General features: G+C 35.8%; 1 protein-coding gene across 44 annotated transcripts in view; it reads right to left on the bottom strand.

Moving 5' to 3' along the window:
* CLASP2 (cytoplasmic linker associated protein 2) overlaps nt 1-14,349 on the bottom strand; it is a 153,390-nt gene that overhangs the window by 19,968 nt on the left and 119,073 nt on the right. For 28 of the 44 annotated variants that reach the window (XM_045857510.1, XM_045857509.1, XM_045857545.1 and 25 more), the window contains 6 exons: nt 12,867-13,030; nt 11,579-11,657; nt 8,014-8,157; nt 6,824-6,967; nt 5,565-5,671; nt 3,452-3,605 (listed from right to left, as the gene is read on the bottom strand). In XM_045857510.1, the coding sequence (XP_045713466.1) occupies nt 3,452-3,605; nt 5,565-5,671; nt 6,824-6,967; nt 8,014-8,157; nt 11,579-11,657; nt 12,867-13,030 (792 nt within the window). Of the gene's footprint in view, nt 1-3,451; nt 3,606-5,564; nt 5,672-6,823; nt 6,968-8,013; nt 8,158-11,399; nt 11,451-11,578; nt 11,658-12,866; nt 13,031-14,349 lie in introns of all 44 variants that reach the window. The other 16 variants (XM_045857503.1, XM_045857501.1, XM_045857506.1 and 13 more) reach the window with 1 other exon arrangement.

Below are 14,349 nucleotides of genomic sequence, written 5' to 3'. Positions count from 1 at the left end.
AGGGTACATGCCTGGGTCGCAGGCCATGACCCCCAGCAACCGCACATTGATGTTTCTCTCCCTCTCTCTCTCCCCCACTCTAAAAAAATAAATAAATAAAATCTTAAAAAGAAAAAGACTCCAAATAAATGAGGACAGTGTAAGGAGCCTCTGGACAACTTCAAGAGTACCAACATTTGCATCATGGGGTCCTGGAAAGAGAAGAGAACAAGAAATCGAAAACCTATTTGAAAAAATGACTGATAACTTCTCTAACATGGTGAATGAAACAGACATACAAGTCCAGAAAGTGCAGAGTCCCAAACAAGATGAACCCAAAGAGGCCCACACCAAGATACATCATAATTAAAATTCAAAAGGCTAAAGACAGAAAGAGAATCTTAAAAGCAGCAAGAGAAAAGCAGTTAGTTACTTACAAGGGAGTTCCCATAAGACTGTCAGCTGATTTCTCAACAGAAACTTTGCAGGCCAGAAGGAACCGCAAGAATATTCAAAGTGATGAAAAGAACCTACAAGCAAGATTACCCTACCCAGCAAATCTATCATTTAGAATCGAAGGACATATAAAGAGATTCCTAGATAAGAAAAATTTAATGGGGTTCATCACTGCCATACCAGTATTACATGAAATGTTAAAGGATCTTCTTTAAGAAGAAAAAAACTGATTAAAAAATATAAATAATAAAATGGCAATAGATACATATCTATTCATCAACTGAATCTTAAAACCAAAATGAAAAAGTAGAACAGAAACAGATTCATAAATAAAGAGAACATTTTGAGGGTTGCCAGAGGGACAGGGGCAGGGGGATGGGAGAAAAAGGTAAAGGGATTAAAACTACAAACTGGTAGTTACAGGATAGTCATGGAGATACATAGAAAATATAGTCAATAATAGTCAATATACTCAGTAATAGTTATTAACTATATATGGTGTCAGATGAGTATGAGATTTATTGGGATGATCACTTAGTAAGTTATATGTCTAATCGCCGGGGTGTACACCTACAACTCATATAATATTGTATGTTAACTATAATTAAAAAATGATTAAAAACAAGAAAACTGAAAAAAAAATTACCACCATCAGTATCAACACCATTTATTAAACAATTATGTGCCAAGCCATTAGCTAGGCACTTTACAAATATTCTTCAAATATTTACTGTCCACCTAGTACACGCAAGGCATCGGTCTTGGCACTGTGGATGTGTTAGTTCACAAAAGAGGGATGATGTCTACTCTGGAGCAGACTACATTCTAGTTGAGGGACACAGACATTACAAAACCACAATGAATGAGTGAAGTATATGGTATGCTAGAAGGTGGTTAGTGCATGGGAAGCAGTGCAGTATTAAAGGAATCATGAATGCAGATATTGTATATTAAATAGGGTAGTCAAGAGTAGGATTTACTAGAAGACCATTCGAATAAAGACTTGAAGGAAGTGAGGAAATTAGCCATGGGACTATCTGTAGAAAACATGTGTAAGGCAGAGGGAATAGCCAAGGCAAAGGCCTGGAGGCAAGAGCATGCCCAGTATGTTCAAGAAACAGTAAGGAGCTAGTGTGGCTGAGGAATGAACAGGGAGGAAAGTGGTAGGAGATAAACTCAGAGAAGTAACAAGGGAAAATAGTCTATCGTGGAGACTCTGGCTTTTACTCTGAGATGGGGACCTCTGACTTGTGAGTGGAGAAGTGAGAATAGATTACATGAAACCAAGGGCAAAATCAAGGAGGCTAGTGAGGTGCCTATTTTAGTAATTCAGGTGAGAGCACCAATGATGATGACGAGGGCTGGAAACAGAAAGGCAGTGGTGAGAAGTGGCTGGGTTTTGGATATATTCTGAGGATACAGTCGACAGATATTCCGGAGACTGAGTATGGAGGATGGGAATGAGAGAAGAGACAAGAGCAACTCCTTTGACCAAGGTGTTTATTAGCTAAGTAAAGCAGTGTTGCTATCAAGTGAGATAGGAAAGAACAGTTTTAGAGGAAAAGACGAGGAATTCAAACAGGCAGTTTCACTTATGAATCTGGAGCTCAGGAAAGTTCAGGTCTGGGCTGGATGAAGTCATGTGATTTATTATACTCACAATAACTTCAAAGGTATGCAGTAATAACCCAATTTTGCTAATGAAGACACTGAGGCTTAGAAGTGACAATATGACTAACTAATAATTGCCAGGAACCAGGATTCAAACCCATGCCAGAATCCACTACTTGAGCTCCCCACAATGTGCCCTATCTTGGGGGGAAAACCTTTCAATTAAGCAGTGATTTGTTACTAACCTGTCATTACTATCACATGCAGCTTTTGGGATAGGAAACCTTAAGTGTGAGGGGTAAGCTGGTTTTTAGCATACAGTTTACCAGACCCATCCTCCAGACAGGTGTGAGGGGAAAAACAACAACAGGCGAGAAGTCAGGAAGGCAGAGGAAGGAACCCTTTACGGAGATGTTCTGAAGCACTGCAAGGTTCCACAATTCTGCAAACACCAAGAAACCACAGATTCCCCAGGAAAGAGTGGGATGGTTTGTTTTGAGAAAAGTTAAACTGTCAGAGAAAAATCTTAGTATAGTAAAAAATAACTGCTCTTTGTATAACAGCAAAAGCAACAAAATGCACAGTAATTCCAGTATCAGCTAGATCATAATACTGTTATTGGAACCACACAAACAAATGATAATGCAAATCACTATCACTACGCTTAACAGAAAAAAAATCTAAACGCCTTATTTTATCTTACAACACCGATGTGATCTGACCCATATGCCATTCCCCATGTTTTAAAAAATATTTTTTATATCTTCACCCAAGGACATGCCTATAGATTTTAAAGAGAGAGGAAAGGAGGGAGAGAGAGGGAGAGAAACATTGATCGGTTGCCTCTTGTATGTGCCCCAATTGGGGTCTGAACCCACATCGCAGGCATGTGCCCTGACTAGGAATCAAACCTGTGACCTTTGGTTTGTGGGATGATGCTCCAACCAACTGAGCCACTACTGGCTAGGGATCCCACCATTTTCATAATGCTCTAACTGCCCTGGCTTTTGCCCTGGCCATCAACTATACATAGCTTATTATCATCTAGTTGTCTTTACACTTGCTATTTCTTTTAAGGAATTCTCCCCCTCCTGTATTTCGACCTCAATACAAATGTCACCTTTTGATAGAGGCCTTTCCTGACCACTTAATCTAAAATAGATTCACTTTACATTTTAACCTAAAACTCCACAGTACTCCACAGTACTCTCAGCTCTATCTGAAAATCTGCAAGGACCATGGGGCATAAATAGGCCTTCTAAATCTAAGACTCATGGTAGATACACAGTAAATATTTATGATTGACCCCTAAAAAATTATGTTTGAAAACGATGGAAAGCAAAGTTAAACAAACCAAAAACTCTTAATGAAAAAGTCTGCAATGTAAGAAGATCCAAAAACTCACTGAATCGCCATCATCTTTCTTAGAATCCCTTTTCAATGGCTCGTTCATATCTTCTTGACTACGGAAGCTGAAATTCTGGATTGCTTCAGTGACACCTCTAAGGGAGCTATAAATATCTTCAGAGTTCATATTTTCTGTGTCATAATCAAATGCACTATAAAAAAGAACAACTTTTGTTATTTATATACTTTTTACAAACACATTTGAGGAGATTATGTAGGATACTTATAAAAATGGGATTAGAGAATATATATTCCCCAAAGCAAAACAAAACCCAATAGCTACAAATGGTTAAAAGACATGTCCCCATGTCTACCCATTAAGGGCAGCTTACAATGACTCTAACAACTTAACAACTAGTTTGTCTTTTCACCTTTAAAAATATTCTCATTAACCAGGGGATCAGCAAACTATGACCCCTGAAATGCTTTTTTTTTTAACACTTTTTTTAATCCTCACCCAAGGACATTATGGATTTTAGAGGGAGGGAAAGGGAAAGAGAGAAAAAGGAAGAGAAACATCGATGTGAGAAACATTGATTGGTTGCCCCTTCGTACATGCCCCAACCAGGGACTGAACCCGCAACCTAGGCATGTGCCCTGACTGGGAATCGAAACCAAGATCTTTCAGTCTATGGGATGATGCTCCAATCAATTAAGCCACACCAGCCAGGGCTACATTTTTAAACAGTTGAAAAAAAAATCAGAATAATATGTTATGACACATGAAAATATTATGAAATTCAAATTTCAGTGTGCACAAATGAAAGCATAATCGAACACAGAGACACTCTTTATTTAGGTATTATTGTCTGAGGCTACTTCCACCCTCCAACATCAGAGTTGAGCAGAGGTCACAAAGATGGCCCACAAAGCCTAAAATATTGACCACGTGGAGCCTTACAGAAAGTTTGCTAATTCCTGTGATTAACTCACACTAGTAGCAGTGCTTGAACAGGAGATAAATGTATTTTATACAAATTTGTAAGAAGGCAAAGAATTTTAACACTGAATAGATTATTGACATGAATTCTATAATCAAATTCTAAAGCTCAACTGAGGCTGGCATACAGCTATTAAAATTGTTACATTTATATAACATGGAAGAAACAGGCTGGATGATAAACTTGCAATATATTTTTCTTAGATGCTGATGTAGTATCATATCATTGTAATGAATATGATGAAACATTCCATGGTATATATGGCTAATAACAAAAAAAATCAAGCTAATAACTGTAAGTGTGAACTACTATGCAGACTATTTTATAAAAGAACAGGAAAAAGGGAAAATATTAGTTCATTAATGAGTCAAAAACTTCATTTGAAAGATAGCCCATGCTTGAATTGCTCAAGTATGTGAAATTATACATTTCTTAAATTTTATATTAAGGACCAATCTCGCAGTTACATTTTTTCCTAAGAAGTATTTATAATGTCATTTTACATTTATCCCCTTTCTATTCTTCTCTATTTTTATGGGTTTTTTTTGGGTCTATAAGCTTATTTTTTCCCCGGTTTTTAGAAGTGGTTGGCCAATTTAGATCTAAATATCCATCACTGTAACAACTTAACCTCACCATTTTTACTTAGTATAACTAAAAGAATTTCTAATTTACTGAATCTGTACAGCATATCCGAGAAACTATGCTATTCAATGTAACAACCAGTAATTTAAAGAGTTGTTTAAGTTTCCTTTTGACTTATTAAAAAACTCTATATTGCCCTGGCTGGCGTAGCTCAGTGGATTGAGCTTGGGCTGGGAATCAAAGCATTGCAGATTTGATTCCCAGTCAGGGAACATGCCTGGGTTGCAGGCCACGGCCCCCAGCAACCGCACATTGATGTTACTCTCTCTTTCTTTCTTTCTCCCTCCCTTCCCTCTCTAAAAATAAGTAAATAAAATCTTTAAAAAAATTCTATATTGTATGCATTATTATAATTTAAAGGATTACTTTTGGAATAAATATTATATATTTTTTAATCTACTAAGTTTCTATATGTCTAAGACCTTTCAAGTCAAGTGGAAATCGGCTGGAATTATATTAATGTCTGTTTCCTAATAATGGGAATTTGCAATAACAAACCATGACAGAAAGTTACCCCTTTATTACCTTGGAGACAAAGTATTCTGTGATGTGTTGGTGGGAGAGGTAAGAGGACTGGACCAGTTGGCTGGTGAACGTGGTGTGGGTCTTGTTAAAGGACTCCCCATGGAACTCTGATGGAGGGAATCAAATAAATATTAACATATGACAGTTAAGTTAAACTAAAAGTGTCTTAGGGAAACATACATTAAGAAGTTGAATAATAGGGAAGCCATATTGAAGATCTATATTTTAATTACTCATGTACTTACCTCTGATTTCTAGGGAAAAACCTTTCTTTCCATTCAGAAATCTATTCTTTTGTTCTCCTCATCCACTTCTGACTCTCAAAGATTATCTTTTCCTCAAAGATTTAATAGATCCCAAATTAATCATTTTAAATTAGCTTCCTCTTCTGAGCCAACTTCCTTTCTCCAAACATTACTAATGCTCAAATTTTATTCCTCCCTGAGTTTGCTTTACAAATGATTTTCACAAAGACACCAAAGGCATAAAAATCTGGTCATATTATAAATTTGCCTCTCTCTGAAGAGGTAATAAAATAACCCCTTCTGCTTTTAAAAAGATAACTGAGTCTGGTCCCAGGAAATTGTGCTCAGATTGTTTCTTAACCCTCAGACTTTACCTTAAGCCTGCCATAAGTAAATCTATTTTCTCCTTTACCCATTATCAAAGGTCTGTCTGTCTTTTATAGCCAAGTTCAATTCTGTAGGCATATTATGTAAATAATCCTCTACCATTTTGCTATGTAACACTGGAATGTTTCATTTACTCAAACTGTATTTCACTAAAACAAAATCCAGTATAACCAAGCCCCTCTGGACCGACAAGCCTATAATTATTAAATGTGAACACACCTTTTTAAGCATTACCCTGTATGCACTGACTTGTTAACCCTGGTATAAGTTATCCCTCTAGTCCTCAACAACTAGTTCATCTGAAAAGTATGTTCTAATTCTAATGGTTTACAAAGCTGATGCCTTCGTCTAAGTTCTGGCTCACATTTTGCTTTCCTTGTCCATACCTGTGGCCACCATTCACTGCCACCCTAATATACACCAAATTATAATATAAACATGACAGGCCTAGGGACTCTGTTCTTTCTAGTACAATATTTACTTCAGCTCAGGAAATGCTGTCCAATGTAGATGCAAAATTCCTAACCAGGGTCAAAAGTTTACTTCATGTAAAAGAAAAGATTATTGTTAAAACAAACAAACAAACTCATATTAAACAACAGCCTAGAAAAATAACTGAAAAAATACCTGAGTTCCGTTGCCAGTGTTTCGAAGATGATTATAAAGAAGCTTGGTAGCACCATCCTGAAAAGTTTTTGGTAAAGCTCCTAATAACATTGTAAACTCCGGGGTATTGAGTTCGAACAGGGAAATCAGCACAGACTGTGCTGCCTAGAAAACAAAGGACACGAGAAGCAGATGGACATACTTTGGTTACTCAGAGGAGACCATTTTCTTTACTAACATTTCTGTTCAGTAGCACAAGGCTATCTTTCCCATAAAAAAAGATGTTCTTATATACTTTAAAATTTCTTTGTTGAAAGAAAGAAGGGAATATGAAAATACAACAAATATAAACTAAAAAAATCAACAGCAGAAATTAACTGGACAGTTCCAGGGTTACTCTATCAATATACAGTACTGCTTCAATTTCCTAACAAATGATTACAAGAAGATGGATAAAAATAAAGGTCACAAAATTCATACCCTACACATTCTTTTGCAGTAAATATTAAAAAAATGAGCTCGATATAGGATGTAAGAAATAAATGATTAGGGGTAAACAGAAGTCTCAGGAATATGGTGAAAAGAACAGAAGGTCTGGGAGGGAGCTTCCCAGAAAATAAATTATCTATATTCTTGAGGATATGGAAGATACCAGCCACAGGTATGTGGCAGGGATGTTGAAAATACTGACAGATACTTACAAAACATTAGGAAGGAGTTATTCCCATGGTACAGGAATGAATACTTCCCAGGTCAAAATGTGAATTTCTTCCATTGGTGACCAACACCAGTGGAAAGGATGTGGGAATAATACGAGAACGCAAAATCCTGATTTACCAAGGTAGACAGACACATAATGACTAAATTCATCAACAGATCAATCGATAATATCCACAGTTAATAAGTCAAAAAAGTGTGAGCTTATTTGAAACACATAAGTAAATGCAAGGGGAAAGATTTGGAATACTTTGAATGGTTGTAAGATTAGAGGTTGAGAGGATTATGGCAAGGATAATTTTTTAGCCTAAGTTTGAAATTATACTCATATTAAGTGGATAAAACTTAACATAATTTAGAAGAGATTTTTTAAAAAGGTCTTCATATCAATGCTAATTGGTAATGTCTTGAAAATACTAGCTTCCTTCAGTGGTAATCCAAAATGACTGACTTGCTTTTCTAATTTATTTTCTAAGCCTTATACGAAAACATACCTTCCGAACATCAGAACTTTTGGGTTCTGTTGTCCAAGTGATAACCCGAGAGACTGCCAAGCGAGTTTCACTGGAATTTATAAAATCTCCTGGGTCCATCTGCTTGGCCAGAGTTTCTATATACTTAAGGATAGCAACCTTCACCTGCAGAGGTAAGCACAGTGAGAGAGGACAGTCAGGTGGGCACTGAGGGATGCTGAGAACACCTCAAACACAACTAGGTGATTATTTTTTGATAAATAAAAAGAAAAACAACAACAATAAAGAATTAAACCACCACCTACCTCTACCTGAGGTAAAAGTATATAACAATGTGGACTTTTGTTTTTCACAATAGCAGAACTTTTACATCCCGGATGTTTCATTGCCCGTGTTTGAACAACTGCTGAAGACTCTCTTGACAAAATTATACACCTCTCCTTGAGTCTGCACTCGGAGCCTATAGCTGACTCTTGTCTAGACTCCCTGAGAGCTTGTCTTTATCAACTGAGTGTAACTGGGCTTTTGGGAAAATGAACCAAAGTATTCTGAAAAGGCATTACATATCGAGTGAGCAATTAAGGTGGGCAATACAGGGTTTTTGTCAAGTATACAGTAAGACTCATACAATGAGATCAGGTTCTTTAATAGGTTCACCAAGTGCTAGAGTTACCTTCCAAAAGAACTGTCACAAAAAAGTTTTACACAACCACCACTGGAGAAAAGACAATACTTATTTGTATACGAGCTATATGTACTTTAAAAAGTCTTATTATTCTTCCATGAATTCCTGATGTGTGGCTGCAGGTGGGATGCAGGCTTCAACCTCAGCAGGAGGTGGGGCACAGCACCCTTCTTCCTTAGAAATAGCCCTTTTTATTCTGATAAAAAGCCATGGTTAAATTATCTCCCTTCTTTCCAGTGTGTTGGGGCAGAAAATTAGGTTTAAACCACTACTTTTAAATTCCGTCTTCAGACATTCCAGGATTTCTACGTAACGGCTCTCTAAGGCTTTACTGACACATCCAGCAATGGCACCAGGCAGAGTACACAGCCCTCAGATATAGAGGGTGCCAAACACCTGCTAACTGCTGGTGTCCTGACTTCAAAGAAAGGTTTAAAGGTATGATTAAGACAGTAACTTTGAAAATATGGTGCCAGAGATTAAGGTAATCAGTTTTTCTGTGCTCTTTCTTCCCTTATTATTGATATTAATGTGTCATTTCTCTCACTCAATCTAAAACAAGGTCTTTGTAGAGTTCTAAGCTAATATACAAGAAATAAAATATTACAGTAAGTTTCTGATGCTTGTGTATTTCCCCTTTTCTGTTTCCAGAAAAACAAACAAACAAGACAGAAGGGATCAAATTACATTCTTCATTTCCTAATGAATAAATTTTAAGAAGTAATTTGTAATTTTATGAAATGGATTGAAAAGAACCCAGAGTTAACCTATCAGCCACCCTTGAGTAAAACGCACAGTGGAAAGGAAAACAGACTTGATGGTGAACTGTGCAGGCGCAGGCCCCACTAAATTACGGCAGCACATAAGGTTCTGACTTCTTCAAGCCATGTCATTTTCTGTCAGTCTTAACACCTGAGAGCTGCTACAGTAAATTCAAAAAATGAACATCAATGTATTTTGTTTTCAATTTGCCACCATTATTTGCAAGATGAGATTCAATTTGTGCAGTGTCTTGGTAATTTATAGAGGTATGTAAAGTTTTAAAAGGGTTTCAAAAAATAGGTGTTTATTATACAAATGGGCAAAATAACCATAATACACATGTAATCATTTGAAAGTTTACATTTTAGTAGGATATTTCAGAAGGTTATAAATATAGTCTATAATTTTCATAAGACAAACATGAATTCTTCTTAAGAGAGCAAAAAATGATCTAATTGCTCAGGTGTGTATAATTCTAAATGTTTGTGAAACCCAGAAAAAAGAGGTCAACAAATCACACTGATTTTTGAAAAATATTACTTACTCAAATAAAATCACTCTGCATTACCATTTCTTCCTATCTTATTCCTTTCTTATATTTAACCATGACACACTGTGAAAAATATAAAATCATACCTAAATCATAACCCTATTTATAATTTATAGTTTATTAATTATATAATAATAATAATAAACTATAAAGTTTTATATGCCACTACAAATTTAAAATGCTTAGCACAATGCCTTGGACAAAGAATGAGTTCTGCCCTGGCTGGTGTGGCTCAGTGGACTGAGTGCGGGCCTATGAACTAACAGGTCGCAGGTCAGATTCCCTGTCGGGACACATGCCCAGGTTGCAGGCCAGGTCCCCAGCTGGGGTATGGGAGAGGCAAGGGATCACACATCGATGTTTCCCTCCCTCTCTTTCTCCCCTCCATCCTCCTCTCGCTAAAAAATAAATAAAACCTTAAAAAAAATAAATAAAAGGAATGAGTTCTAAAAATATTTCTCAACAACATCAAGTAAATTATTCTCTTCTGCAGGTCGCTTTTCAAAATTAAGAGATGGACTTTCCCTCAGAAAGCAGCGCTGAAAAAACAACATTACATTGAGTGTAAGGCAACCCTGGTAAGAAACATAATCATGATTTTAAGGCAAAATCATATTCAGAAACTTAAACAAAATCAGTCCTGGGCAGTAATGCTTGTGGAAATGTATTTCGTGCAGAACAGAGCAGAAAAATATAAGAATTGTACATGTACATATGCTTGTTATTTCCCTGACTTTAAATCTCATTTAATAATACTCACTAAGAAACATTTTTAGGAAAAACTGTAGGAGTTCTTCATTTATATTAAATTGCTTTTAATTTAAATTTAACAATTACTTTTATAACAAATTGGAATCCACCTAGTTTTTACATAAATTAATTAGAAAATGTGTGCTAATAACAATTGAGGAAGTTAATCCTAATTCTAAATTTTATGCACACATCAGAAATACCACATTGAAAAGAAAAGAAAAAAAATGTTACTATTTCAGTTAAAGAGAATAGCACTGACATTAAACTTAAATTTTTTTGTTTACTAAAATAAATATAGGCAAAACTGACATTTCGCCCAAAATACCTATTCAGAATCAAATTTTTAAGAAAAGTATTGGGAAATCACAAACATAAAATCAGATAAGACTTTATAGAGCAAGTCTGCATTACGAGCTTAGGGTTAGATGGCCATACTGTGTTGCCTTCTAAATGTGTACCCCCCTGCCCCCGTAAGCTTCTCCAAAGAACAGCCTGGCATTTGAGTAACACTTGAAATTAAATTGTGTGCATGCTTACAAGGCTTACAAAGGTTAGTAGTTGAACGCAGATGCATACAAACATTATCTGAAACACTGCAGAAATTGTAAAGAGAGTTAAGAAAAGAAATAATGCAGATTAAAACAAAAACAAAAAAACCTTGGAGCTCCAAAAAGAGTGAAGCTGGTCCCGAAGTGCTGGCTTGGCTGTCTGAAAGTTTATAAAAACAAAATCCACGGATTGAATAGCTTCTTATGTGACAGATATAAATTAACATAACTTTATTACTAAGACATTTAAATTCCTTATAATGTCTTCAAAAGACTTCAAATTTTTACCTTCAAACTTGGTGTTTGAGTCTGATCAACTGTAAATCTCATTAAAATATTGAACTGAAGATCATTTGGAAAAGATTCTCTAAAATAAGGGGGGGAAGCAAAAAAAATAAAAACAGCAAGTAAGCATTTAGCAAACTTAACAGAAAATTATGCTTAATACCAAAACATAATGTCACTTAAAAAGTATACATTAAGTATAAGTATCTGCATGTGGTACAGACTTTGTGATACAATACACAATAAAAGCTATTCCCAGAAAAATCTGGACATTTGTATTTATATCCTGTAGGGGATTAAAAAGCAACACTATAGTAAATAATGGTCTATTTTGCCTCAACTGTGGATTTAATAAAAAAATTATATTCAAGCCCTGGCTGGGTTACTCAGTGGTTGGAGTGTCATCCCATACACCAAAAGGCTGCAGGTCTGATTTCCCGTCAGGGTGAGTACCTAGGTTGTGAGTCCGATTCCAGGTCAGGGCACGTACGAGAGGCAATCAAACAATGCTTCTCTCTCCCAACACCCCCTGCCTTCCTCTCTTTCTCAAATCATATTCAGAAAATGTTCAACATTGTCAGAGATGTTTCCCCATACCTAATATCTAAATTTTACACTCACTTCAACTTCATAAATGGGTAGGATATTTGAAATAATTCACTTTAACCTTCTACTCAAGAAAGTAAAAATATATCATTGGTTCAAAATCTTAAAAAAAAAAGATTTTAGTTGTTTAATATTTTTTAGAGAGAGAGGAAGGGAGGGAGAAGGGGAGAGAAAGAAACATCAATATGCCCTCAACCAGGGACCTGGCCCACACCCGAGGTATGTGCCCTGACTGGGAATTGAACCTGTGACTTTTCATTTTGCAGAACGATGCCTAATGTACTAAGCCACAGCAGTCAGGGCCAAAATTTTCTTTAAAAAGATAATAAATATTTCAATGTATAATAAAATATTCTTTTTAAACTTAGAAAATATTTTACTGTTACATTAAATTGAATAAAATCTTCACCTCGACTCAGCAGATACATCTTAATTATGATAAAAAATAATGCCACCTTAGATTAATTCACAAATATTAATGAAAGTTTTATAAAAGAAAGCAGTATTTGACCTAAGGACCAGTGTTGCATGAAATGTACCATGTGAATGGACATCATCAACAATTTTAAAATGGAGTTTGTACAATCCCAGTAGTTTGAAAAGACTCAGCTATCTGAACTTCTAATACAGAAACTAAATATTCCTGATTATTATCAGTTAAACTTGAAATATATAAGCAAATTACCTTGTAACATCAAGGGCTTTCTGAACTTTTGCCTGAACAGACCCAAGCAAATCAGCACCCATTTTTTTTAGTAGTTGTGTCAGCAGTACAAACAACCAATCTTGAAGATCGTCTTTGTGGACTTGTATGAAGTCCACTAAAGTCTCCAAAAACATGCTGAACACCTACAGTTGATAAACAGGGGAGGGGGGAGAAAAAGGAGGAAATAGTCACATTTATGATCAATTCAAACTGGAGTAGAAAGGAATATAGGAATCAGAGGCACAGCGATTGGCAGCCAAGCAGAAAAATAATCTCTCTTGCCTTTCATTGGACTCTGTGATACAAGAGCATTTGAAATGTTATCCAACTTCTGCCGAAGTTCGACAATTAGCTATTCCATGCAGCATCACTTGGTAAAGAAACTGGCCGTAATGACTGGCACACCTACAGCTTCAACTGGTTAAACTGAATCCACTTCATCTGAAATTTAGGACAAGGAACAACCTACAGGCTTCCCAGGTGCTCGGCTGTGTGGCCCTGAGGCCATCAGAAGATGACTCTGCTGACAGTGACCGTGAAGTGTGAGACCACTCCGACCTAATGGGCTCTATTTAGAGGCTCCTCAGATTTCTCAAAATGTCAGTTGTCACATATTTTTTTTGTTATAAGATATATTGTTTACAAAAAAAAGATACATTGTTACCCCAAAAGTAACTACCCCAAAAGTAACTTAAATGATTTGGGATAATGATAACTGTTAACTAAAATAAAATAAACTCAGAGTATAAGTTTACATCTAAATTTTAGTGACTTCTAAAATGTCCTGGATGTCATGCTATTAGCCTCCATTTCTACTGATGGGTTTTATAATTGGTTCCAATATTAATCCATTAATTTAAAAAATGTTGTAAGATAAAAAACATTTAAGGGAAGGGATGCTAATATTCCTAAATGACGCATGTCATTAAAATACTTATGGAAAGTGACTTACTTAATGTGTATTATATCTCTACAAGAAAGTCCACAGCATACTGGAACATTTGTTTCTAGGTAAATAGGAAGTAACTCTTAAGACAATGTCAGGCGTGTTGTATTGAGACAATTTATAATCACAGTTATGAAATCTATGTTTTAAAACAGTTACCTGAAAGTAACTTTTAATTTGAAAATTAAAAGTTTTGTTCTCAGTACCTATTTTATTTCTTGAATTTCCTTTATACAATTACATATGAATTCCCATTTTTCTGTTAGAAATGAAGGGTTTTTTTCTGACCAGGATTATAACTAAGCTTTAACATTTGAGTATGAATTAGAAAAATACACTTTCATCATTTGCTGAAGATGCTCTGTATTTGTAAGAGCAGAAAGCCTGACTACTTTACATTTTCTAGCACTCTGATACCAGGCAGCATCTCCTTCAACACTGTTCTTACTCACGATGCAGTCAGCAACTTCTGTCCCACTGCCACTGCCACCACCACAAAACCTGGCTTCTATCAGA

This window comes from Phyllostomus hastatus, unplaced genomic scaffold (assembly GCF_019186645.2).
Source record: "Phyllostomus hastatus isolate PE091 unplaced genomic scaffold, TTU_PhHast_1.1 phas_scaffold_129, whole genome shotgun sequence".
NCBI classification, from domain to species: domain Eukaryota; kingdom Metazoa; phylum Chordata; class Mammalia; order Chiroptera; family Phyllostomidae; genus Phyllostomus; species Phyllostomus hastatus.
Note: the sequence above shows the minus strand (reverse complement) of the source record. Positions and strands in the feature narration are given on the sequence as shown.